At 35.8% G+C, this 26351-nt stretch overlaps 4 protein-coding genes and 5 non-coding genes across 14 annotated transcripts; 1 reads left to right on the top strand and 8 right to left on the bottom strand.

The window, feature by feature from the left end:
* Positions 1-4609: 4609 nt before the first annotated feature.
* LOC104727485 (UDP-rhamnose/UDP-galactose transporter 4) lies at positions 4610-7279 on the bottom strand. The gene is made up of 6 exons (XM_087471449.1): positions 6806-7279; positions 6285-6453; positions 6012-6196; positions 5692-5892; positions 5366-5527; positions 4610-5143 (listed from the first exon to the last, which is right to left on the bottom strand). Exons 2-6 carry the CDS (start codon positions 6412-6414, stop codon positions 4823-4825), a joined length of 999 nt encoding a protein of 332 aa, XP_087327575.1. The 5' UTR covers positions 6415-6453; positions 6806-7279; the 3' UTR covers positions 4610-4822.
* A 2086-nt stretch (positions 7280-9365) lies between these two features.
* On the top strand, positions 9366-12942 carry LOC104720859 (uncharacterized). Of its 3 annotated transcripts, none has more exons than XM_010438755.3 (9): positions 9366-9522; positions 10222-10340; positions 10459-10670; positions 10758-10990; positions 11070-11313; positions 11419-11970; positions 12108-12224; positions 12413-12579; positions 12664-12942. In XM_010438755.3, the coding sequence occupies exons 2-8, from the start codon at positions 10223-10225 to the stop codon at positions 12554-12556; spliced, it is 1620 nt and encodes a 539-aa protein (XP_010437057.1). In that variant the 5' UTR covers positions 9366-9522; position 10222; the 3' UTR covers positions 12557-12579; positions 12664-12942. The 3 variants fall into 3 exon arrangements, with proteins under 3 accessions (XP_010437057.1, XP_010437058.1, XP_087327574.1); XM_010438756.3 differs by having other exon boundaries at positions 9380-9807; XM_087471448.1 differs by lacking the exon at positions 9366-9522 and adding an exon at positions 10028-10146.
* A 5572-nt stretch (positions 12943-18514) lies between these two features.
* Positions 18515-21636, bottom strand: LOC104720860 (uncharacterized). Its single transcript, XM_087476500.1, has 18 exons — positions 21585-21636; positions 21309-21470; positions 21104-21164; positions 20941-20986; positions 20740-20838; positions 20540-20632; positions 20392-20455; positions 20255-20310; positions 20049-20144; positions 19929-19950; positions 19788-19828; positions 19557-19674; positions 19393-19467; positions 19155-19260; positions 19040-19080; positions 18812-18926; positions 18661-18730; positions 18515-18566 (listed from the first exon to the last, which is right to left on the bottom strand). Exons 1-5 carry the CDS (start codon positions 21634-21636, stop codon positions 20740-20742), a joined length of 420 nt encoding a protein of 139 aa, XP_087332626.1. The 3' UTR covers positions 18515-18566; positions 18661-18730; positions 18812-18926; positions 19040-19080; positions 19155-19260; positions 19393-19467; positions 19557-19674; positions 19788-19828; positions 19929-19950; positions 20049-20144; positions 20255-20310; positions 20392-20455; positions 20540-20632.
* A 673-nt stretch (positions 21637-22309) lies between these two features.
* LOC104720857 (ubiquitin carboxyl-terminal hydrolase 27) lies at positions 22310-25142 on the bottom strand. Of its 4 annotated transcripts, none has more exons than XR_002033947.2 (9): positions 24555-25142; positions 24343-24469; positions 24154-24254; positions 23821-24060; positions 23642-23727; positions 23412-23540; positions 23174-23311; positions 22989-23051; positions 22310-22903 (listed from the first exon to the last, which is right to left on the bottom strand). XR_002033947.2 is itself a non-coding variant. In XM_010438753.3 (9 exons), the coding sequence occupies exons 1-9, from the start codon at positions 24807-24809 to the stop codon at positions 22559-22561; spliced, it is 1470 nt and encodes a 489-aa protein (XP_010437055.1). In that variant the 5' UTR covers positions 24810-25067; the 3' UTR covers positions 22310-22558. The 4 variants fall into 4 exon arrangements, 2 of the variants coding, with proteins under 2 accessions (XP_010437055.1, XP_010437056.1); XR_015572837.1 differs by having other exon boundaries at positions 24154-24242; positions 24555-25041; XM_010438753.3 differs by having other exon boundaries at positions 23656-23727; positions 24555-25067.
* A 343-nt stretch (positions 25143-25485) lies between these two features.
* On the bottom strand, positions 25486-25608 carry LOC147933499 (small nucleolar RNA SNORD14). Its single transcript, XR_015573401.1, has one exon. It is a non-coding gene; the product is annotated as a small nucleolar RNA SNORD14 (small nucleolar RNA).
* A 46-nt stretch (positions 25609-25654) lies between these two features.
* On the bottom strand, positions 25655-25776 carry LOC147933498 (small nucleolar RNA SNORD14). Its single transcript, XR_015573485.1, has one exon. It is a non-coding gene; the product is annotated as a small nucleolar RNA SNORD14 (small nucleolar RNA).
* A 53-nt stretch (positions 25777-25829) lies between these two features.
* LOC147933497 (small nucleolar RNA SNORD14) lies at positions 25830-25952 on the bottom strand. Its single transcript, XR_015573216.1, has one exon. It is a non-coding gene; the product is annotated as a small nucleolar RNA SNORD14 (small nucleolar RNA).
* A 31-nt stretch (positions 25953-25983) lies between these two features.
* On the bottom strand, positions 25984-26087 carry LOC147933496 (small nucleolar RNA snoR99). The gene has a single exon (XR_015573510.1). It is a non-coding gene; the product is annotated as a small nucleolar RNA snoR99 (small nucleolar RNA).
* An 89-nt stretch (positions 26088-26176) lies between these two features.
* Positions 26177-26300, bottom strand: LOC147933495 (small nucleolar RNA SNORD14). Its single transcript, XR_015573215.1, has one exon. It is a non-coding gene; the product is annotated as a small nucleolar RNA SNORD14 (small nucleolar RNA).
* Positions 26301-26351: the final 51 nt, after the last annotated feature.

The raw sequence follows: 26351 nt of genomic DNA, 5'->3' as shown, positions 1-26351 counted from the left end.
ATGTTAGGGGAGGAGTGTGGGTAGTAGTACACTGTACGAGATGGACCCCCAAACGGTCTGATGAAACCAATCCCAGCCATTGATGTCATCTCAACGGTCAGGATTGAATCTGGTAAATTTGCTATTTTCTTCTTCTACGGTGTAAATGAATCTAACGAAGAAGCAAAAAACCGTATCTAACAGTAAATCTTGAGTGACGAAGTTGCACTTCCTCTATGCTGCAAATACCAAACTACCCTTTGTCTTATTGTTCGTGGGACCTAATAAAGGGTATATAAGTCATTTAGGTTGCTCTTCAGGTGTTATTTACCACCCTATAACAAAATCCTCTCTGCTTTTTTTTTCTTTTACTTTTACCTTTTTTTACTGACAAATTCCTGTTTTTTTTTTTAACTACTGACACATGTATCTCATTCTTTTTCTTTCCTGCTATTGGTAGAGTTAAATATTTATAAAATGTATAAATAGTGAATCACGAAATCAAATTACAAATTGGGAATTTCAAACTACTCATGAATTGACTGTATTTACCGAATCTTTATCTTTGTTAATACAAGTTTTAGTGACCGAAGTAAAAAATGCAGTAAAGAATTTGTAAAAAAAAAAAAAAAAAAAAAAAAGAGAAAAAAAGGAAATACTGACTCGGCGACAGTCAGCTGATTATTTTTTACCGAAGCATATGGGACCCACTTGACGATAATTTTCCTTAATGGGCCCTACTCCTGATGGGCTTTCATCTCTTTCTATCAATATATTTATTTACAATAAAAAAATAAAAAAATGAAATCTTTATTTTCTGCTAATACTTTTGTAAACACTTATCATCTGGTTTGAATTACCAACCTTGAAATTATTTTTTAATTTATTGTTTGATTAAAAATAATAATAATTAAAAAAATGAAAAAAAAGAATTTTCAAAATAATAATAAAAAAAAGAAATCAGCAAACATAAAATGGAACAAATAATCGTTTGAAAGATGATCAGTGTAGTTGTGGTTCCCCACAGAGCTGAGAAACTACACGTGCTCATGTCCAGGTTGATGACGTGTCTTTATTTCACACGTTGATATGTCGTCTTTTGACCATCACCTCTCTCTTTCCCCAACTTCTGGTTTTTTCTTCATTATTTTATGCATCGTCCACTTACTTTCTCATTAATTACAAATTTATTTTAGTTTAATTCATTAAACAATACTAGTACTAATATTTTTGAATGCGTTCTCGAAAATGTTTTTTTAACTGGTTTAGTTTTTTTTTTTCATAGTACTGAATACTGATGCATATTTATTTTTTAAAAATTAATTATATATGGTATGATGTTTTGTCTTGAAATTAATTTAAAAGCCAGCTTTATTTGAGTACTTTTAATGGTTTCCAGATACTCCTGAAACGCGTGACAACCCGAAACATCGCATATTTGTTTGTTCTTAATTATTTGAACATTTTCGGCTTTAAATATCTTTTAATTTTGGATTTTCATCTTTTGTTTTTTAACAAGGTTGTAATATTGTTTGTAATATTGAGAAGCCTGTTGAAATTCGGTATACAATTAAATTGTATATACATGTTTTATTATTCGTATTAGTAGATTACGAGCTAAACAAAATGTATTCTAAATGGTTGATCGTAAAGTCCACAAGTTTTATATTATCATGATCTTTACATGCTTTCCATTCCCTTTCCCATTACAAAATATCTTTTGTAGAATAATAATTAAAATCAAATGAACTAAAAGCTAAATCCAAATAGTTGTGTGGGCGAGCTAATGAGTGGTGGTTGATTAGACAACAACAACAACAATAATAAGTTCGAATTGCAAAGTTATGAGGCAATTCAGTGGAAGTGGGCGATAAGCGGGTGGCTTTATGCGGCCATCTCTCTGCTCTACCTTTTTTTTTTTTTTCTCCTAGCTTTTTGCTTGTACAACAAATATTCAGTTATTGTTTTCTATAGAATTTTGAATATTTTTGTTCGGTTGTGTTGACTCCAAAATGATCATATATATAAGTAACAGACTCCCAGCATTTTTTTTGATTAAGCAAGATGAGAGACGATCAAGAGTTATTGAAATACTGGTGACTAGTGTAGACTAGGACTACACTGTGTAGTCGTGTGATGTCTTGCGAGATCAATCTAGTCTTCCACACATGATTAAGAATATTCAAAAATGGTAAAAGAAAGATAAGTTTTTCAAGTGTGTTTTCCTTCCACTATTTTGTGTGCTCATCGAAAGAAGAATGATAGGGAATAATTATTAGTCATATTTTCGAGTTTGAATAGAGTTGGATATTAAAAATGCTTTAACAAAAAAAAAAGATATTAAAAATGAGGGAATAATCAAAATACATTATTATTCAGGGATATTTTGATATAATGTATATAAATAAGAAAGGAAAAAAGAACAAATTGTCCACGACAAATGCGTGAGTCTATCTAGTGGTAACTCATACAATAATGAATATCATAACATCTAGATAATATTTGTAATGATGGTTAACAATAATAAAACATTTTTTCCTCAATACATCGTATATATGCAGTTGTAGTTGGACCGAAGTATAAAAATTATTGATCAATCATTGTAGTAATGAAATTGCCGTACAAGCCCAAATTATGAAAATCTTAACTGTTCTATGATATGATTACTTATTACATTAACATCATAACCTTTGACCGCCATTCATATTCTAAATAGCTGGCTTAATTATTTATTATTTTAGATCGTATATAGGAAATATTAGCATCAATATAAATTTAATGTTTTTTGAAAAATTTTACGTGAAAACGTGCTAAATGGATATCTTGTATGTTTATTGAAAATTCAAATATATTACAAAGTTATACTTTTTACCTAATTTCAAGTTTATAAGTTAAGTTATAATGCAACGTAAAAATGATCAGCAAGGTCTTATAGTTCTTTATTAGTTCAGATCATCAGAATCTGTTTTAATTAACTTTTAAAAATAAAAATAAAAATGTGTTAATTAAGTTCTAGCAACCATTTCATTACATATAGAGAACATGGGGAGTTCTGCAACCTAGCTATTTAAAATAGGGCGAATCACGTTTGTTTTGCACGTATAAATTTTCCAAATCCTTATCTCTTAAGCTGGTCGTATCAATCGAAATTATGTAGTTACGCTCTAACATTGTATAAACAACAACCCACAAATAAACCCCACGAAGGACCCACGTTGTAGGTCTAACAAGGCAGCGATGCATTAAACGAACTATATATAATATTTTAGTCGACGTATGATTGGAAAAATTAACATATTTAAATCATTGTTTTTTTTTTAGCTGGATTTATCAATTGGTCATTGCCTATTGCTATGTTAAGTTAGTTAAATAGTAGTATAAGATATATAATTCAAATTACAATTATGAGAATACGAAGAAAAAAATACTTGCTGTACTTGGAAATTTAAAATAAAGGTCTTTTTTTTTTGGTCAATATGTGAGTGGCCGTCCTTTCAAATGAAAATTATTATAAAAGTTCCAAGCTGTTTCCAGCAAATTAAAAACATCTATGATCTACCACCTAATTGTTAGGCCAGCATAGAAATTTGTACGAAAATCATATTATAGATCCCAAAACCGCCATGCATAGTCAACACCTGTGTACAGTAGTACTTCAGGTTCTCGAATTATTATACATTCGGAGATGTTTAAGTTGAATAAAAACTTCGCCGTCATAAACCAGCTTCAACTAACGTATACATACATATTCCACGTATTGTCATCGATAACTATAGTTTTTTTTAAAAACTTTATATAGTAATCGATTGAGTAGTCGTTTACAGCACAACGGGATAATTCGTGTGGGCTTCCATCCAATAACGGGAATTATAATTTATAAATATAAAGTGTGGCACATTCTCTGTCCTTCCTTCAAAACAAACAAATCAAACGTCAAGAAATAACAGACGCACGTGCGAGGGGGAGAGGATCCCGTTTTAGCACCCCACACGTAAGGAAAAAGCAAGGACGCTGTTGTTTTCGGGCGTTAAGAGTTAAGACTTTCCCGTTTCGGTTATCTCCCACACGCAACGACCTCTTCAACACTGAGCTTTACACGTGTGCATCCCCCCCCCCGTTTCTTTAAAAAAAGGGACGTCATATATTAAGAAAGAAGAATGAATTATTATTTAAAATTTTAAATAAAACCCTTAAAACCCGGCGATCAACGGGGGTGAGTCCATGTGCTTTGAGATAATTCATACTAGAGATTGATTTATATGGGTTGATGACATTGTCAAAGTTAAGATTACGTTAAGACCATGATATCTCCAAACATTAAATGCTATAGATATATATCTATAGCATTCAAGTAACCATTGTTTATATAATTCCCTTCATTTTTGAATGCAGATATTTCTTTTAGTACTGACTGTATGTAAAAATAAAAAGAAACCTCATGGACCCAGAGAATAAATATTTTACGTTACAAATATAAATACCTACAAAAGTTGATATATTGCAGGTCACAGTAATAAATCATAAAAGGACAAAATTTTATAAAATTGAGATTTTATTATCAGTCGTATGAGAGTATGATTTCTTTTATGAAAATTAGGCAAAAAAAAAAAAAAAAATTGCACAATGCCAAGGCCAAAAAGAAGAGATTAACCAAAATATAAATAGTGCACAAAAACCAAAAAAAGGCTCTGTAAAATTATAGTTCTGAAGATTAAATAATTTAAACACTTTGCTTTTTTTTTTGTTTATAAAATATCCCATTTGATACTCTCTACCTGTTTTGTATCTGAGTTTCTTGTTTTTGTTTCTATGTCAATGCGATCATTTCTTTCTTTCACTTCTACTACACCTTCTCATCAGATTCGGTTGTTTCAGATAGTTTCTGTGACTTGGTTATGGGAATAGAGAGGCTACGACGCTCTTTACCGCCCGGTTTAGAAGATGCATTACCGTACCAGATCATACCAAGGATGGCAATGAGCATTCCAAGTACTACTTGTATGTTTAAACCTTCCTTGCCGAAGAAAGTGAATCCCAAAACCAAAACCAGAATTGTCTTCATGTGACCAAGTACTTGGAAAGACACCGCTGTGAATCTTCCGATACAGATGAATTGGCTGAGATTGGTCCCCACCGCGATACTGCACGAAAGTATCAAGAAGAACTGCCCCCAAAAATAAACAGGGTTAGATTAAGCTTAGGTAAGAAGACAAATCAAAGAGAGTATAATAATTAAGAGCCTACAACTGGCTGGTTATCATCAGTTCTTGAAAATTGAACAAAATGCAAAATTGGTATAACTACTAGTTCCACTATGTTCCAACCACCTCATCTCTCTGTTTTGGATCATAGAAGACTTTATAAAGAAATAGAGGAGAAACTTTACCAGAGAAACAAATGAAAAGTTGAATGCATCCACTCTCTGGTTAGTTAGCCAGTAGTCTAGAAATGGTCCGACCAACAACAATGATGCAGCTTGTACTGGAGCAGTATGTGCCAGTAAATTGAAAGAACCGAGCGAATATTTCCGCTGTAGATAATGTACATACTGCAAAAAAAAAAAAAAAAAAAATGAAGTAACAATTATTAAGACTTGAGATTTCAATTTCGGTTTACAAGCTAATCCCGGATGACAAACAACATATGTGTAGGGTGGATTTGACCAAGATCTCGAGGCATATGAGATGATATAATAATATAGCTAAGACTTACGTATTGCTGAAGGGCGGTGCTCCAGACAGCAATAGCGGCAGCGAGAAATCCGTTGAAATTAACACTAACATCGGTGACAGTACAGACGGCAACACCAGCAAGAACTAACAAAATGCTGAGCTTCGTATCTCTAGAATACCTGACATTGTCAAGAACAACTTCAAGAAGACAAGAAACCGGGATCATACTCAGCTTCGCAATCTGCAAAATCCCACCCTAACAGTCATCTTCCGGTAAAAAAGAAAAAAAAAGGAAACACGCAATAGAGAGAGAGAGAGAGAGAGAGAGAGAGAGAGAGAGATGGGGAAAAAGGGACAGACCTGGTAGAATCCAACAGAATTCCACATGAGACTAACGTTCATGCCAACAATAGAGAAGTTAGCGAACAAAACGAATTTCAAAAGATCAGGCCAAGGAAGCTGAGAAGGTTGGATATAACCAAGCCAAGTCAAGAACGTTGTCAACAATGTGGTTGTTCCGAAATGCAAACCGGTTAATGTAGTGGCTGTTTTGTAAAAGAGAACAAATCAGATCAGTGTGTCTGGAAACATGTCAACAACAGCGTTGACAATATGGGGAAGAAGAAGACTGACCGAAACTAAAGCCATAAGTAGCCATTAGAGCTTTGTTAACGAGGATGATTCCAACGGAAGTAACAACATTGAATAGCCATGATGCAATGTCTAATGCCGCTTTTTGATCCGTCTTGCTTGTTGCTGTCATCCTTTTATATTGTTTATTTATGTTCAATCTCCCAGATCTCTGCAGATTTCAATCTTCAAATTAGGAGCTACCTAAACAAACTCATTGAGGATCTATCTATAGATCTTAATGATCAATCCAGAGCAACCGCAATTGAATTATTTTCATCGGAAAAAAAAGACGAAACCGGACTGTTTAAGCTGTATTGTTGGATCGAGCTACCACGATCTAGGTTTTAGATCCAGAAGAAGAAGATGGAAATCCCAAAGGAATCGATAGCTCCCTACTCTAAAATTTACAAATCAGATCCAGTACTCTGATACGACCACATACAATGAATTTTCAATCCAGAAATTTGGGAACTAGGGACTTATCAGAAGAACTAATAAACCAAACAGAGAAATGAATTTACCAGATGGTGGAGGGAAGAAGACGAGCACCACCGGCGGTTAGAGATACTGCCGAGGCGGCGTCTTACGGCGACGCGGACGGAGGAAGAAGACGAAGAAGTCTACCCAAAGGGCTAATTCAACATGAAAATTGAAAGAGAGAAACAAACTATGGAATTTCGAGTGATATTATTATTATTTTTTTTTCTCTCTTCCGTTTTTTTTTTTTTTAAATTTTTAATTTTTTAAAAATTATTTTCAGTTATAGAGTTTTCCTCTGAGAGTCTCCCTTCTTGCCATTTAAAAGCGACGCCATGGTGAAGAATCTTTTCTCTCTTTAAAAATATTTATTATTTCCCTCAATTTCTTCAAAACTTTCTTACAAAAAGATTTCATTTTTTTGTCTTTTTTTTTTTGTGTGTGTGTGACTAAGTTTATTTATTTTTGATTAAATAATCCAAAACCCTTTTACTTCGGATGGGTTAGTGTGAGGGCACAACTAAACTTAGATCTAAATGGGGGAATAAATTAACATGTAATTTGAATTCCTTTTTTTTTTTTTTTTTTTCAATTATTCTAATTGTATATTTCTCTTTATTTTATTAATGTTGGATCTAACTCCTATGTTTCGTGGCTATGTAACACCCGTCGAATACTCGTTAGAGCGTCAAACTAACATTTTTTTATTTATATATTTTTACAATTTTTATAAATATTTTTTTTTGGTTTTGTGTGATTTAATTTGTCAGGGTAAAACTTAACATTCATATTTCATACCAAATTTTTCTTTGTTAAGGTCAGTTACTTATAAAATACAGTTTCAGTCGTGCTTATACATGGCCTCTTGACTGAAAAACATGCCATATGAGTTATATGACCTTGACAGGACAGTTAACAGCGTCATATCACAACTGCCAAAAAAAACACACAAGATACATACAACAACTTATATTGTTTATAATCAATCATACAACTAGCACAACCTTCATTCTGTTTCTCGGAAGTTGTTTTTGACCAAGTTATTATTATTGTCTCATGGTTGGTCGTTTATAATTTTTTAGTGTCGGGCTCGTTTCTTCGTACTCAGCAATACATCCCGAATATAGTCGCTTGTTGGTTCGTATATTGGGTATTTATAAATTAAACCAATACTGTAATTATTTGGCTATAGTAAAACATTGATATTACGATGTATTAACTTTTAAGGAAAAAAAGAAAAGAAAAGAAAGAAAGGAGAGAATCTGGAAAAGTGGTAGAGTATGGGAGATGGAAATGAGAGGAGTATGGAAGTGAAAAGGCGTGACCGATTTTATAATCGACAAAAGGACAAGGCAAAGGAGAAGGGGGGACACACGATAAATAAAATAACAAGACACAGGTTCCGTTTGGTTTTAGATCCTCAACAGACTACTTTTCTTTTGAGTTTTCTTTCTATATATATTGCATATATTTTTTTTTTATAATATATACTGCAATAAAAAGATGTGATTTTTTTTTACCTCCGTTGATGTATCTATTTCTCTTATTGTCGTTATTCGATGCTTTTCATGTGAACTGTTTTTCTTTTCAGGGTAAGGTTTCACTTAGATAGATACATTAGGCGATATTATCATTGATTCATGATCAGGTACTTAGTTGTATATTAGTCATATTTTTACTCGGATAGTCATCAGAATACATTCATGTTTTATGAAAAATTATTGGATCCAAAATCAAGAAGTGCTAATTGATTTCCTAAAGATTCTGTCAAAATGATTATCATAGATCGGAGGCTTTTTAGATTCTGTCACTATCTACTTACACTTATTTTTAGACTGAATTTGATATACTACACTTAATTAGACTATGATTTGTCGACAAAAGAAACTATGATTGATCCTTGAAAAAAACTGAAATGATTTGCAACCAAGCGTACTATTGAATAAATCATATAAAAACAAGACCCATGACCATGAATATGATTTCTGAAAATGACGTCGTACTGGTACTTGACAAAACAAAATCAATTTGAGAGAGAGGAGACACTTGCGAGAAAATGAGTTCAAAACCTTACATTATGGCGAAAGAAACTCATAGTATGACTTTTGCTATATCTTCAAATTAATTCGTTTTTTGACACTTTATTTTCCCTTGCTTGTACGTCAAAGTTAATCTGTTTCGAAAAATATCATATTTTATTTATTTTTATAGAGATTTTTTCTTAATTATACAAAGAGTAGTTTAACTTTAATCACTCACTACACCACATATCGTGGTCTCGTAAAATTGTGTAGATAATAATCTCTATTTAATTTAGAAATATCAATATTTTGTAAACATTTTAACCAGAAAAATACAATGATGTAAAATACACTATAATTCAATATATTAGTTAGAAATATAGACTATCAAATAAAATACATTATATATAATTTAGATTTTAACATGATATGAATCATATGATAATTTGAACCTAGTGGGCTTAGTTCAAACTAATGGGCTAAGCGTTGGGCCCAAATACAAACCGACCGCAAAACTCAAATGTCGGTTTTAGCCCTGAAAACTTTTGAAAAAAAACGATACATGGTATATGGAAAAGCCATTGGAGGGAGAAATTTATTTCCACCATTATTTTCATTTTCATCGAAAATATTCCCGCCTTGCTGCTCTCTCTCTGCTCACACGAGCTCTTTTTTTTTTTCCTGATTCGTCGGTCTCTTCTCGAAGATCTTCGTCTGCCAGCTCCGTCTTCTCTCGTCTAGTAAGATTTTTTTTAAATCTCGCGTAGATTTTATAAACCTTGTGAATCTCTTTGAGGTTTTTGAATTTTGCGATTTCTTTGCTTATCATCACTTTATCTCCACCGATCGTTCATCTGTTGCTTGATTCGAGATGAAACCGTTAGATTATCTGATCTAGATTGTGATTGATGTTCTCAATTTGAATTTATTCATGTCTGATTGATTTTTCATGCTAAGGATTTTGGTTCGGTTGGATCATCGAGTTTTGGAAGGATTTCTAGGGTTCCGATCTCCAGGACTCGGAGGTCTTTTTTTTTTTTTTTTTTTTTTTTTTTCTCTCTTGAATCTTCATAACGAACTTTGTAATTTGACTATAGCTGTGTTTGTTTATCTCAAATTCGAGTCTAATTAGTCTCTAAGTTTCGTTCGGTATTGGATATATAAGTCGAGATTTGAAACGCGTTTGAGTTTCTGGGTTTAGATCTGGATTTTGAATGTTTTCTTCTTAAAATTTTATACGACTGTAATCGTGTTTACTTAACGAAACCTGAATTTGATTGTATGATTAATTGAGCTTGTTTCTAAGTTTCGTTCGATCTGATACGCGCTTGGGATTTCTAGGGTTTCAATCTGTATGATAGGAGGTATTTTTGCTATGAATCTCTGTGATCGGAACGATTTGACTCTTTGAGTTTTGATACCGAGTTCTTCTTTTTCAGAATGGCTCGAAAGAGGACTCAAACTACAACTGAGCCCTCACAGGAGATCAAAGCCAAAGGAAGATTCACCAGAGCCAAGAAGTGTATGAAAACAACTACTAAGAAATCCCATGTTTCTGGTAATACCTTATTGAACCTTTTTTCAATTATATTCACTTGGTCCTCTTCCACTGCATCGGTTCTTCAATTTTAGCTGACGATTTGTTGCCATTGTAATTGGATTTTTTCATCTATCAGGAACGAATACTAGTGGAAGAGAGCAGAAGTCCCCTTCTAAATGTTCAGCTGAGTCTCCATCTTCTCTGGATCAAAAGCTGCTACATACCCCAGACCGAGCTCAAAAAGTACCTGTCCTTGATCTCCATTCGTGCAAAGAGGTTCCAAGTTCTGGAAAAATGAAGTTGCAGCTCTTTCCTTTGGATCTTCGTACCCGTGAAGGATTGGAAAAGGTAAAGCTTTAAGATCTGACCATAAGACTTGCAATAAGTATATATTATAGTTAAGAGTTATCTTGTCATATTTTTGTTACTTCATAGGACGGCTTTCACCCATACTTGGAACTCACTCTTAGCTCACGGAAGAAGATTTCTTCAGTACTTCAACACATTCACAGTAAGTGGGGCAGCTCAGAGATTGCCCTGGGAGACCCCACGTTGTACCCATATGATAAACCACTACTTGCTTCTGGTCATAAATGGATAGCAAACAGCAACATCACTACCGGTGCTGTCTATGAGGCTATTGGAGCTCCACCACTTTTCCGCTTAAGGTTTGCATCTATTTACCGTTCAAAGAAACTTTCTAAGCGTAGCCGCGTAATATGAATATAATTCGTGTTGTTTCGTTAGGTATGGGTGGTCTTCTGACATTGAGTATAAAACCCATGAACCCCCATGTCCTTCAACTCCGGGTATTGCTTGTTTTCAGAACGAAGAACAACATAACAATGGTAATAAGGTAGAGGGTGCCAGTTTTACTGGAAAGCAGATGCTTGGTTTAGACAACCCATTTACAATGCTGCCCTCTTCAAATCAAGTGACTGCCATGCCTCCCTCCGAAAACATACCTCCCGATGAACAAGTCGAGTCAAAGGTATGCTTGGTAAACAAAAATGTTTTTTGCTCTCTTGCTTAAAACTCAAATCTTGTATCACAGTTTGCCAGGAATCATGTGTCATGACTACTTTTGTTTAACCAGGATAACAAGATACACGATGAGTCTGGCCCGACATTGTTATTCTGGGATGATGGATTAACAAGCCTAAGTATTGGTGGCTTGCTATCAGAAGTATCATTGAAGGGAAACTTTGGGAATCACTGTAAAAGTTCAAGCGCAACTCTCTGGGAAGACAATCTTACAAACATAAGCATTGGAGGTCTGTTTTCCGAGGCTTCTTTACAAGATAGATGCAATATTAAATATGAACAAGAACCAGCTCATTATAATAACAATGGTCAGTCAAGTGGAAGTATCCGAGGCTTTCTTTCTGAAGCATCACCAGTAGGAGAAGGAAGGTTTAGTGACTGTAGCAAAACAGGGGAAACAAAGAGAGCTATCAAACAAGCACCATTACCTCTAATATCTGATTCATTAAATGCTTTCCTCGAAAACCAAACAGATCACCCTCGAGAACCATGCTCTGATATTCCTCCTGAGCCGTCACACTTATCTATATTCGATGCAGAAGATACATGTCATGCATTTTCATTTCGAAAGCGTACAACAACCTCACCGAAGGTTCACGAGCAGGTTAATAACGTTGCTCATGTTATGCGGTGTTTTCATGTTTTTTTTTTTTTTTTTTTCTGCAAGCATTTCTAATATCACTACTGTCAGAAGTTTATAGAACTTGCAACTCATGATAATGAGATTTGAATATTTGGTAGGTAAATGGAAAAGCTGAGAAGGAGCAACAGAAAGATGACTCGAAACCTGCAAAACCATTACTTGGTTCCACGGTGTTTAATCAGGACAGCAGCCTCGAATTTTCAGGAATCAAGTGGGTACGTGAGTTCTTTTCTTTTCTTTTCCAATTGTCTCTTTGCTTCACATTTCTCTAAGCACATATGTTTGCTGTATACGTACCTAATGGAAACCCCACGTTCTAACGACATGAGCTGGGCGCCAATAAGTTGAGATATGTTTACCATTAGGATTTTGAATATTTTGACATCAGATTTCTTAAACGCAGGCTGAGTCACGGGGACCATTTGATTTCGGTTTATCTTCATCGCGGAAGTTTACTAATGGAGACAGTGTAAGCTTCGGTGCTGTGGTAAAAGATTTGCAGGAAATGGAACCTTTAGAAGAGAAAACAAAGATTCAAAAGCATTGAAACACATGAACACTATTCCACAGGTACAACAAATTATACCTGTGTTTCAATGCTTTTGAATCAACAAATTTTCGCCAAAAACTCTTTCTGCGTGTTGTGATTGACAGGGAAAGGTAAATACTAAACATGTTTCAATAGGACCAGAAGATCCTTTAAAAATAAAGAGGAATTGGTCTCTATCCAACTGAAGAGCAAGTATAATGATGTAGATGGTCTCTGAACAAATCATCAGTGTGTAAATATGATATACTCTTTGATCTGTCTGCTTCACCTTACTATCTCTTTTCAACTATCTACTATTTCAGGAAAGCCACATCTTTTCCCATGCGTGCTAAATTTGTTCAGCTAGTAATACAGACTGTCAATAATATTGCTTACCTCTGAAATCTTCAACCTAACTATTTGGTTACCAGGCTCACCTCTGTCTTGAATTTCCCATCAGTTTGGTAGTGCTAGCTTAGTTTTTAACACTCGTTTCCCTGTAATGAGTCAATCAACACACACAAAAAGAGTACAAGAGGAACGTGAGACCAGAGTTGGCATCAGAAAGGTTATTAAGAATGTTACTTACCCTTTCACATTTTGCTGATGACTGCATTTGGCTTCAGACAACTGTGACTGGTTTTTGATTTTTTGGCCCGAGTGCAGTATGGATTTCTCAGAAGACTAGCTATCTTTCTAGCAGTTTGATGCTTTTCTTAAAGTCCATCGACTGGTCTCTACCTTGAATGATGATGATCTGCTTGACCTGATTCAGAAATAATTAAAACCCTAAATTGTAATTGTAAATAAAGACAACAACCACAAAAAAAAAAAAGAAGCAAATTCGACTTGAGTCGAAGACCACCATCGATCAAATCACTAGAACCAGATTATGTTGTTACCTTTAAAGCACGTTGGCGAAGATTGTCTTCTGACTTCTGAATCAACGAGAGAGTGAAATAAATCAATCAACGCCCACCACCTGTTTCACAGAAACAAAAAGAAACAAACCTAAATATGTCAAAGATACAAAACTAGATTAGAGCGTAACATATAGAATTACAAGAGAAGCTCCAATGTATTCCTTGGCATAGTTTGCTGAATAATTGCGTCGATTACATTTTCAAATTTCACAGATTAAGGACTCCATAAACAAACAAACAAATGAGTTGAGCGAAGAGAAACTTACCCCCTAGCAAAGTCAAAACGGAAATCTTGAACTCGACAGTGTTGCGCAGCCACCCGATTATATCTTTTCCTAACAAAATGCTGAGTGTTACCATGTTTTAGTGGAAAACTTTTCTTTAGATTTCAGAACATAATGATATCAATCAAACATGTAATATAATCATCACTCACCAATCCTCCGGTACAAGAAGTCACTGCGTGTTCATCCCACGGTAGGAAAATTCCATCATAACGGTTATACATTCCACTGTCGTCTCTCGTTATCCCAATACGATGATTGATAACTATCAGTAACATGAACAACAAAAACCATTTATGCAGTTAGTGATGGTTATTTGATCAAAAACTTAATAATGAGTCTTGGAAATCAATTTATTTTTACCTTCTGCTGCAAGAGACTGAGCTGGTGGCGGCAACCATGCAGAAGTAAAAAGATTTTGCGATGTCGGGAACTTTCCCGCCCAGGTTTCTCCACCAATCATGTTTGTGAGATTCCCAATTATAAGTCTGATATAGAATTCCAAATTCCTCTTAGGGTCTATAAGAAGAAGGTCAGACAAAGATTGTACACCTGTAAGTGTTAGACTATATTATATAAAGATGGGCTTACTTGGAGAATGACTTCCCTTCCAACACGTAGAACTAGACCTGATAGAAAAAAACAATAGACATAATATCAGCAGATATGAAACTAAGAACCTGGAAACTCATGAACCTAAACTAAATCCTTTGTAATTACCATTATCAGTTTGGTCGTCCCATTCATCAAAGACCTGCAATAGTATGCTTTAAAAACACAGAGCGATGGAACAACAATTTTGAACATAAAAGTGGTAAGCTAAGAAAAAAAAAACAAAAGATACTTACATTGCTATAGTAGCCCATGTCGACACAAGGTTCTTTAAAACCCAAAACTCAAACACTGATCGACATAAAAGGGTTGGATTTAACAATTACCTGCACTTCAGATAGATCAAACAATAAGTGATATGCGACTATGCGTAATGAGACACAAACCAGTAAATTTTCAAGCAGGTAGCAAACTAATAGTACACAGATCCTAAATTCCAAATATTTCTACCAAGATAACAAAATTAGTGAAGAGTAACATTTGCTTCAGGACAGATAAATGAAACAGTAGCAAAAATTATCCAATTTCCCTAAATTCTGAAGAATAAAAGAAAGATCAAATACATCGGAAGAGAAGAAACTACTGTGTCTTCGTGCGATGTTTCTACAAAGTCCCTAATCAAACAATCCTGCATATATAGATACGAGAAGAGGGAAACGTTGACACATTGAACAGTCTCTGATCCCAAACGAATCAAATCAAATGTCAAACAACTTTCAGCCACACAAAACAAACATTTTATAAATGTGATAATGAAACAGTGCAAAAACTGGAGTATACCCACAAAACCCAGAGTGACAATTCGATTCTATGCTTTCAGAGATTAGCCAATCATTATTCTGTGTGCAAGTAAAACAGAGGCATAACAGATGGCACGAAATCAAGTATTTTATGCAACCAAACAACTTTCTAGGGGTGAAAGTGAAACGAAGCTTCATACCTGATTAGAGACTTACGAAACTATTGAAGATGTTTATGCATGCTGGTTAGCTCTTGCCATCGTTTGAAGATGAAAATCCTGCAACATGCAGATTAACTAAACAGTTTCATTAAGCTATGAGTTTGTTATAAAAGTGATGATACTCTCTGATAAAGGGTATTTACCTGAAAATTCTAGCAGATATGGTGTACTTGTTTCTGGTGCAGGCAAAGCTGGAGCTGTCGAGATCTGCATCAAATCACGGAATGCATTGGTTAATACTTTAGTTTTCTATTTATGAAGTACAAATATACCTTGATGAAACTAGATGCATTGCCTTCTTGTTCACTGCTTTTTCACAGGTTGAGCTTAAGACTTCGGAGTGAGCAAGACCTCGTTTTGCCGTGTGGAGCAGCAGAGTTGTTGGTTTTGGATTGAGAATCTACATAAATCAATGATATTGAGGAAAGAGTTTCAGGCATGGAGTGAATCAATCTAATTTTGTAACAAAATGGCTCACCTATTTTGATTTTCCTTCACCTAGCTTTTTCTTTTTGGTGGCTTGACTTTCCATAATCAGTTTGGTAGTGCTAGATACGTTTCTTTCCCTGTAATGAGGATACAAAAAAAAGATTACAAGAGGAACTTGAGACCAGATTTGGTATCAGAATGGTTATTAAGAATGTTACTTACCGTTTCACATGTTGCTGATGACTGCATTCGGCTTCAGACAACTGTGACTGGTTTTTGTTTTTTTGGCCCGAGTGCAGTATGGATTCCTCAAACGTCAGAAGACTAGCTATCTTTCTAGCAGTTTGATGCTTTTCTTAAAGTCCATCGACTGGTCTCTACCTTGAACGACGATCTCCTTGACCTGAGTCACAAATATTTAACCCTAAATTGTAATTATAATTATAATTGTAACCAAAAAACAAAACAAGTACAACTTAAATAGCAATTCGACTTGAGTCAAAGACCGTCATCGATCAAATCACTAGAACCAGTTTATGTTGTTACCTTAAGCTCGCTGGCGACGTTTGTGTTCTGAATCACCGAGAGAGAGTCAAATAAATCAATCAACGCCCACCTGTTTCATAGAATCAAAAAGATACAAAACTATATTAAAGCGAACCATAATATTAGAAGAAGAACAACAAGGAGGATGTACCTATTATCAATACCAAAGCTCAGATCAGTCCTCACTCCTCGAAAGTGCGTAATCATCTGTTCCGTTTTGATTTCAGACAAGGGGAAAAAGACGATGCTCCAAATACGCTCAGACCTGCAACCAAAACCATCAATGGTATAAATAAATAAATAAACAGTCAAGAGTTGAACTAAAAGACACGATAAAGAATCTTAGCTACTGGTTACTGGTTTTTCCCTGAGGCTTACTCTGTATTGTAGCTACTGGTTCTAACGGCTCTTTATCCTGAAAATAACAAGAATGGTTAAAAAAAACGTAGTTGACCTTTATATAAAAGAGATGGATGATTGAAACAAAACCTGGAGGTGTTTGTTTTTCTTCTTCTTCTTAGACATCGGCTCATGGTGTCATTCATGGAATTAGTTGCAGATGGTCTCTACCATGAAAGATGACCTCCTTGACCTGGTTCAAGGACAACTAACCCTAAATTGTAATTGTAACCAAAAAGTAAAACAACTACAACTTAAAAAGCAAATTCGACTTGAGTCAAAGACCGTCATCGATCATATCACTAGAACCAGTTTATGTTGTTACCTTAAGCTCGCTGGCGACGTTTGTGTTCTGAATCAACGCCCACCAACACAGAATCAAAAAGAAACAAACCTACAAGATCAGATGCAGGGACACGGAAATATATAATGTGCAGAGATAGATACAGACTTAGAACCCACCTGCCGTGTCAATCATGTCGTCCTGCAACCAAAAAATCCAAAGACATAATTAATATCTAATTAGTATAGAGAGAATGCAAACTGATTAATGAGTAGTGGAAAACGTATAGGATAACTCACCTGCTCAACTCTTTGGCAATGCGCAAACAAGATCACCTTGTCCTGTAATTGGCTTGATGATACTTGGGAATTAGATTACATAACCACCTGTGATTCCCCACCCACGCTTTGGACGAGAGAAGTTGGCAAACAAAGAACCAGAGAGATCCTAAAACACAAGAAAAAGTAAGTTAGACCAATCCAAGGTTTTCTTCATCTATTAATTGCTAACAACAAGAAACGACGATGGTGCGAGAGACCAAATTATATATGCAAAGATGTAAAAAGCAAACCTCTGTTTATGTTTAGAGAGCTTAGGAGGCCCCGATTGAAGGCTAACAAGGCCATCTCCTTGGCCATTGCTTGGCTGGCTCGGAACCTGAGAGAGAGATTGAACAAAATCAAAATCATCAGGATTAGCGAGCACACTAGTAAACAGTTTCATCCTAATCGTTTGAAAAAAGTAATTGTTGCAAATAAATCTGAACAAGTACAAATCAAGAAAGAAACTGAGCTAAAAGGCAGGATTAGAAAGATACGGAGGCTGTGTGTTCTTGTAAATCGAGGTCTTCCAAACGTGTCCTTGAAAAACCTGCAAAACAAATTCCACCATCTTGTTAGCCACCAACATATCACATCAGGTGAAACTAAAACAAAATCTGTAATTGTAATTAAACCCAACAAAACTGTAATTGTTAACCTCTGTGGTTGATTTGGTAAGAGGAGGAGTAACTTGATTAATATCCTGAGGCTTGCTTTTTATCCTGAGGACATAACAAGAGAATCGGTTAAAAAAATAAAAGTATGTTGAACTCAAATAAATAGTGAAGGATGATGATTGAAACAATACCTCAAGGGGTTCTTCTTCTTCTTCTTACCTGTTTACCTCTGCACCAGCAGCGAGCACACAGATTGAACGAGAGCCAACTGTTGTCCTGCAACATAAAAAAAAAATGATTGCATCAAATCAGATTAATCTCTGTCATTTAAAAGAAAAAAAGAGCGGTGATTGCATGAAAGACTTCCTTTTACCTCGGCACCAGCAGCGGGCAAGAGCCCTTGAAGATTCGCACAACTCGAAACCATAAAATCCAGAGACGCAATTAATCTCAAACTGTATACAGAAAATGCAAACTGACTAATGAGTAGTGGAAATCAAATAAGAGAACTCACCTGCTCAACTGTTTGGCAATGCGCAAATAAGACCACCTTCTCCAGTGGTCCACTTGATGATACTCGTAAATCAGATTAAGATGACAAATTTTGGTTATGAAACTTGTCCATTCTTCAAAACCATCTCGGAGCTACTCCTGCTGCAGAAAACAAGAATAAGAAGCAACATGGTCAACAAATAATTAACCCTAAACTGTAAGAGATCAAATCACTGGAACCAGTTTATGTTGTTACCTTAAGATCGCTGGCGACGTTTGTGTTCTGAATCACCGAGAGAGAGTCAAATAAATCAATCAACGCCCACCTGTTTCATAGAATCAAAAAGATACAAAACTATATTAAAGCGAACCATAATATTAGAAGAACAACAACAAGGAGGAGGTACCTATTATCAATACCAAATCTCAGATCAGTCCTCACTCCTCTGAAAGTGCGGAAACATCTGTTCCATTTTGATTTCAGACAAGGGGAAAAAGACGATGCTCCAAATACGCTCAGACCTGCAACCAAAACCATCAACGGTATCAATAAATAAATAAACAGTCAAGAGTTGAACTAAAAGACACGAAAAAGAATCTTAGCTACTGGTTACTGGTTTTTCCCTGAGGCTTACTCTGTATTTATTGTAGCTACTGGTTCTAACGGCTCTTTATCCTGAAAATAACAAAGAATGGTTAGAAAAAACGTAGTTCACCTTAAACAAAAGAGATGGATGATTGAAACAAAACCTGGAGGTGTTCTTTTTTCTTCTTCTTCTTCTTAGACATCGGCTCATGGTGTCATTCATGGAATTAGTTGCAGATGGTCTCTACCATGAATGGTGACCTCCTTTACCTGGTTCAAGGACAATTAACCCTAAATTGTAATTGTAACCAAAAAATAAAACAACTACAACTTAAAAAGCAAATTCGACTTGAGTCAAAGACCGTCATCGATCAAATCACTAGAACCAGTTTATGTTGTTACCTTAAGCTCGCTGGCGACGTTTGTGTTCTGAATCACCGAGAGAGAGAGTCAAATAAATCAATCAACGCCCACCACCTGTTTCACAGAAACAAACCTATATGTCAAAGATACAAAACTATAATAAAGTGAACCACAAAGTTAGAAGGAGACCAATAAGGAGGTACCTCTTATTAAAACCAAAGCTCAGATCAGTCCTCACTCCTCTGAAAGTGCGGAAACATCTGTTCTGGTTTGATTTCAGAAAAGGGGAAGGAGAAGATGCTCCAAATTCACTCAGACGACCTGCAACCAAAACCATCAACAGTATCAAAGAATAAATAAACAGTCAAGAGTTGAATTAAAAGACACGATAAAGAATCTTAGCTACTGGTTACTGGTTTTTCCCTGAGACTTACTCTGTGTTGTAGCTACAGCTGGTTCTAAACGGCTCTTTATCCTGAAAATAACAAGAATGGTTAAAAAAAATGTAGTTGACCTTAAACAAAAGTGATGGATACCATCTTATGTGCAGAGATAGATACAGACTTAGAACCCACCTGCCGTGTCAATCATGTCGTCCTGCAACCAAAAAATCCAAAGACATAATTAATATCTAATTAGTATAGAGAGAATGCAAACTGATTAATGAGTAGTGGAAAACGTATAGGATAACTCACCTGCTCAACTCTTTGGCAATGCGCAAACAAGATCACCTTCTCCGATTGAAAGCTAAAAAGGCCATCTCCTTGGCCATTGCTTGGCTGGCTCGGAACCTAAAAGAGAGAGATTGAACAAAATCAAAATCATCAGGATTAGCGAGCACACTAGTAATCAGTTTCATCCTAATCGTTTGAAACTAGTAATCAAGGTCTTAGAAAGATACGAAGGCTGTGAGGTGTTCTTGTAAATCGAGGTCTTCCAAACGTGTCCTTGAAAAACCTGCAAAACAAATTCCACCATCTATTAGCCACCAACATATCACATCAGGTGAAACTAAAACAAAAAACTGTAATTGTTAACCTCTGTGGTTGATTCGGTAGGAGGAGGAGTAACTTGATTAATATCCTGAGGCTTGCTTTTTATCCTGAGGCAAATAACAAGAGAATCGGTTAAAAAAATAAAAGTATGTTGAACTCAAATAAATAGTGAAGGGTGATTGAAACAATACCTCAAGGGGTTCTTCATCTTCTTCTTCTTCTGACCTGTTTGCCTCTGCACCAGCAGCGAGCACACAGATTGAACGAGAGAGCCAACTGTTGTCCTGCAACAGAAAAAAAAACAAAAAAAAAATGATTGCATCAAATCAGATTAATCTCTGTCACTTAAAAGAAAAAAAGAGCAGTGATTGCAAGAAAGACTTATCTTTACCTAGGCACCGGTAGAGAGCAAGAGCCAACTGTTGTCCTGCAACATCCCTTGAAGATTCGCACAACTCCAACCCATAAAATCCAGAGACATAATTAGTATCTACAAGTATAGAGAAAAAGCAAACTGAGTAATGATCAGTAATGGATATCAAATCAGAAAACTCACCTATAAAACTGTTTGGCAATGCGGAAACAAGATCACCTTCTCCTGTGGTTGATTCTTCAAAACCATCTCGGAGCTACTCCTGCTGCACAATATAACAAATAAGAAGCAACATGGTTAAACAGACAATTAAACACTAAACTGTAATTGTAAACAAAACAACAAGAAAAAATTAAAAGCATAACCCGTGTGTGATCCGCACCCCACGCTTTGGACAGAGAGAAGATCCCGTGAAACCCATAGCAAAGAACACCGGAGAGATCCTAAAACACACAAGAGATATAAAAGTAAGTTAGATCAGAATCTATCGATTAATTGCAAACAATAAGCAACAACGATGGTGTGCAGTGAGGAATAGAGACCAAATTAAGATGTACATAATTGCGAAGATGTACAAAAGAGCAAACCTCTGTTAGAACGAGTAAAGTATTTGATCTCGAAGAATGGTGTTTGTAAATTCAGATACAAGCCAAAGACTGTACGGGAGTGTGAGAGAGGGAAACAGAGGAGACTGGACTTACTACGAGAGAGAGGAAACCGAAGAAGAAGAAGGGCGGAGTAGGCGGTGGCTGAATAAGAGACGCGCCATGTTCGAGAAGAATTACGATCCGTACAGAGATTTTAGGGTTTTGAGAAACCGTGAGATCCTTCGCTCCGATCAATCTTGCGGATTAGGGTTTCACCTGAGTGATGATGGAGGGCTGAGAGAGAGAGAGATAGAGAGTGGCTTCTCATCGTCTCGACATGGATGGATCATCGTCGTCTTCCGCAGAAGGAGAAGGAGAAGAAGAAGAAGAAGAAGAGATTATTTCGCTTTTTGTTTTCTCAAGAAGAAGTGATGAGTGTGTGTGAGTGTCTATATATAATAAAACTAATAATGATAATAACGTTAACATCAAAAATAGGATTAGGATTTGGAAAAGGAAAATTTACTTTTTTCCAATTTTTTTATTTACCAAATTTTCCTTTTTTCCAAAAATCCAAAATCTATTTTCTCACGACACGTGTTCTCTTTTGTTTGACATTCTTATTGGGCTCACTTTAGGTTTTTTTTGTTGGGCTTATAATTAGGGTTGGTAAATCAAATCTGAAACTTCAAGAAGGAAATAGACCTTACAAAACCGAATCCACAATTCACTTTATTTTATTTTTTTGGTCGACAAATCCACAATTCACTTAAACCATGGATGTGAGCATTACATACTTTTTATTCAAAGAAAGAAGATGTATACTGTTAACTATTATTTACACATGTTTTTTTAAGATATGTTAACTGAGATTTACTGATTGCTTCAACATTCATGGATAAATGATCACAAACTCAGCTCCAACTAAAGCATTCTTCACATCTACAAAGGACTACCAGGACAAATCTTTAAATGAGATATCTGCTTCTTACGTACCTTGCTTCTCTTAAAACCATATCCGGCTAATTCGATTGCATAAAGATTTGTTACACTGTTGGATTCACTTATAATACAATCTGGTATGTGTTTGGCTATAGGGGAGTTTATATATTCATTAACGTATTTAAAACATCCCCACTCACGTATCTTCTACTCCATCACGTGTTATCGTTCAAAAAACAGATTCACACCAAAAATCAATGATTCAATCCAATGAAATAACCAAGCTCTGATTTTAATTACTCTCTTCATTAAACCCTCTCATAGAAGAGCAAGCTAGCTTCAGCACCAAGAACATCACTCTCTGAAACTCTGCTAACTTCTGAATCAGATATACTAAACCATCTCAACTCCTCACATTCTTCTTCTCCTTCCTCTTGTGACGCAACTCTCACACTTCTATAAACTGTATAGTGCCCGCTTCCCGTTATACCAAAATGTTCCACCACCGTTACAAGCCTGTACAGGTTGTCGCCGCTGTTTCTTGATGCCTTTTGGTACTTTGACGACATCTGAATCCCTTCTTCTTCGTTTAAACCTATTGGAGATGGTGCGAACAAGGAGAGGTCCAAGACCAGTGGGAAGGCGATATGTCCCTGTACAGATAAAATTGATATTAGAACGAACAGTAACTAGGACTCGAGAAAATGTAGACAAGGTAAAGAGTAACAAGGACCCTACCGTTAGTTTGAAGGATTCTCCATACATGTTAAATGAAGCGCGTTGCACTTGAATGCATAGAAGCTGTAACAATTTAGCTAGAGAGAGTCAAATGGGACTCAGAAAGAAAAGTGATTACACTGGATTCAACTTTCTCGGGTTTCAAACTTTACTACCGAGTCTAGCTTCATTGAGTAAGTAAATACCTTTGGGAAACGGGAGATGATTAACTGCTTCAGTATATGGGAATAGCTATTTGACCAAGGCATTCTTTCAAGAACAAGAGAAGTTTTACAGTCGCATTGGTCATCTCCGCCACAGCTCCTGAGCTTTTCTATATCTGTCTGATTGAAACCAATTCAAATACATACGGGTCAGATAAGAGACGTGAAACAAGTACAAAAGAAAGGTACAATAACGAGTAAAGCTGAGAAATTTAATTACCTCAGCTGCTCCTATTACAGATAGATATTTCAGTGCAGCACCATGCCAGCATCTATGGCAGAAGAAGTTTTCAACTTTCTCAGTGTCGAGAAACTTCTTCAAGCAACTCTCTAAAGTGCATCCAAACATCTAAGAGCATCCGAAAAGCAAAACTCATTTGAGAAATGTTTTGAATCTGTAGAAGTTTCAGTTTCACAATAGTAAATCAATATAGCAATAAGAGAATGAACCTTCCATAACATACAATGTTGGAACCACCACTATGGGGTAAAGGAGAAAGAGGCAGAGTATGAAAAAACTGAAATTCCAACGAAATCTGCAAAAAAAAAATACACAAGAAAATCAAATGGGTAAAAAGTATTGAACAATAGCAAGAGCCACTTTACTGGTGAGAAGTAATCCTAAATACCTGAGACGAACAAGTTCGGCACATCAAGGTACTACCAAGAATGCCATCAAATGGTCCACGCAAATGTTGATGCCATCTCTTGAGCTCCATCAAACCATGGAGGCCTTCACTAGGAGCAAGCATTCTCAAGTTGCGAGAAAAAAGTATATCTGATAGATTACTACTTTGGAGAGGACGATAACAAAATACAATCTCTTGTTGCAAAGAAGAGATAAGATGAAGAAGGGCTTCTGCAGCATCCTATGTTACACAAACAAAGATCATTAGCTCATATACGACCAACTTGAGTTATATCTCTATCCTTTGGTCTAATAGTATAAATAGAAACTAAACCTGTTGGCTAGTCAAATTGAAATTTCTGGCATAATCTGTCAATGCCAGCATAACTTCACGAGGGTTAGATACAGATCGTCTTCTTCCAACTGCACAGAGCTCTGAGATGGTAATAAAAGACTTACTCATGTAACTATCATAACCATGTTTCAATTCAAAAAAAGTACAGTGACACAGAGGAAAACTTACCTTGTAACAAGGCAGATAAAGCAAAAGTAAGAGGAAAGTGTTGATCCAGCTCTGATGTTACAGTATCTCTCGCATCCTCTATCACCCATTCAAGAAAACTCCGGAAATCTTTGCAGCTCGCCAGAGCCTGAAAAGGTCAAATTTTTTACAAATCCTAATTGTGCAAACAAAAAAAAGATTACAAATTCAATCGATCAAAGGATTAATTGTACCTGTAAGATGACGTTGAGGAAACAATTATTGCCGAGATTTTGCAGACCAGGTACGAGGAAAGCATCGTCTTTTTCTGTAGCGGAGAAGAGTCTGAGGTTGCGGAATCGACTGTCTTTAAGGGCAAGTACGAAACCAGCAACACCGAGTATAGTAACGAAAGACAAATGCGAAACCCAATTGTTCGAAACCTTAAATCTATCTGTAAGGATACACACAATCGCCCTTGTATCGGAAGAACCCTTACGGGAAACCATACTCTATTAACAGAGACGATCGCTTTGGCCTCTCTTCCTTAATCTCTCTCTATATATATATCAGTCGGACTAATCCCGTTGCAAGTTAACGATTGAGATATCTGAACTTCCGGCTTGTTTATGATTCGCCTGAATCTATCCCGATCGATAAGACAAGGTCGGCGGCAAGAATACCAATACAAGTATGTCCGGTTTAGTTCGCACGAATGATATCATATCACTTTTTACAATTACTAAAGTTTAGTTCGTTTTTAGGTCAAGGCGTTAATAAACTCTTTAGAGTCTATTTTAGACTTTTAATTGGGTGAAACATAATTAGTACGCCTTAGAGATGTAATGTAACAACCATTGAATGTCTAAATATGAATTCAGAATCCAATAAACGAATAACTCTTTTTCATTACTAATGTAAAAAAAAATTTAACACAAAGAACATGGAACCAAGTAACAAAAGATAACAAGTCAACTAAAGATCTACTCATCTTTCAACAATGACTATAAAATGACAAGAAACAACGAAAGAACTCTTCATCCAATATCCAGCAAAAGGGATGAGATGAAGCAGCTATCACCATTGCCCAAGAAATCACCTGCAAAGTAGACAGAGAAAAGGAGACAAGATAATATACAAGAACAGCAAATCAAATCAGACAAATTAATCAATGGAATGAATAAAGATCTCAGACATCCAAGGAAGGATAAAGCTGCATTAGCTCTCAAGCCCGGCGAAAGGCGAAAGCTTTAGGCGGCCACTGCGAATGTTTTGAGAAACAAGCCTTAACATTTATCATCATTGATCTTTCTCTTCAAGACAAAAAAAACAAAAACTTTGAAAAACATTGATAGGTTTCAGACATCCAAGGAAGGATAAAGCTGCATTAGCTCTCAAGCCTGGCGAAAGGCGAAAGCTTTAGGCGGCCACTGCGAATGTTTTGAGAAACAAGCCTTCATATTATCCTCATCAACCATTAACGACAAAACAAAACCAAAACTCAGTAAATAAAACAAGAATTTAAAAGTGGTCTCAGACATCCAAGGAAGGATAAAACATCATAATCTCTCAAGCCTGGCGAAAGGCGAAAGCTTTAGGCGGCCACTGCGAATGTTTTGAGAAACAAGCCTTAAAGTTTATCCTCATCGACCAAAAGAAAACAACTAGAGCTAAAACAGAGTTGTGTTTCCCATCTTATAATGATCAGCAAGAAACCAATTAAGACTGCTGACAAAGTGACAGATGGATTAAGATATTAAGGGACTTTGTTCAATCCTATCAAGCACTAAGAGAAATCAAATTCTGCTAATGAGACATTAAAATAACTCAGTCCCAAATCTAAAAACCCTAATAATAAAAAAACAATGACAATGGTAGTTTCAGACATCCAAGGAAGGATAAAGCAGCATAAACTCTCAAGCCTGGCGAAAGGCGAAAGCTCTTAGGCGGCCACTGCGAATGTTTTGAGAAACAAGCCTTTGGATTTATCATCATCAACCAAACCAAATCAATATAAGAAAACAGACAGCAAAACCCCTAAACGAAACCTA

This window comes from Camelina sativa, chromosome 11 (genome assembly GCF_030686135.1).
Source record: "Camelina sativa cultivar CO46 ecotype springtype chromosome 11, ASM3068613v1".
Lineage (NCBI taxonomy): Eukaryota > Viridiplantae > Streptophyta > Magnoliopsida > Brassicales > Brassicaceae > Camelina > Camelina sativa.
Note: the sequence above shows the minus strand (reverse complement) of the source record. Positions and strands in the feature narration are given on the sequence as shown.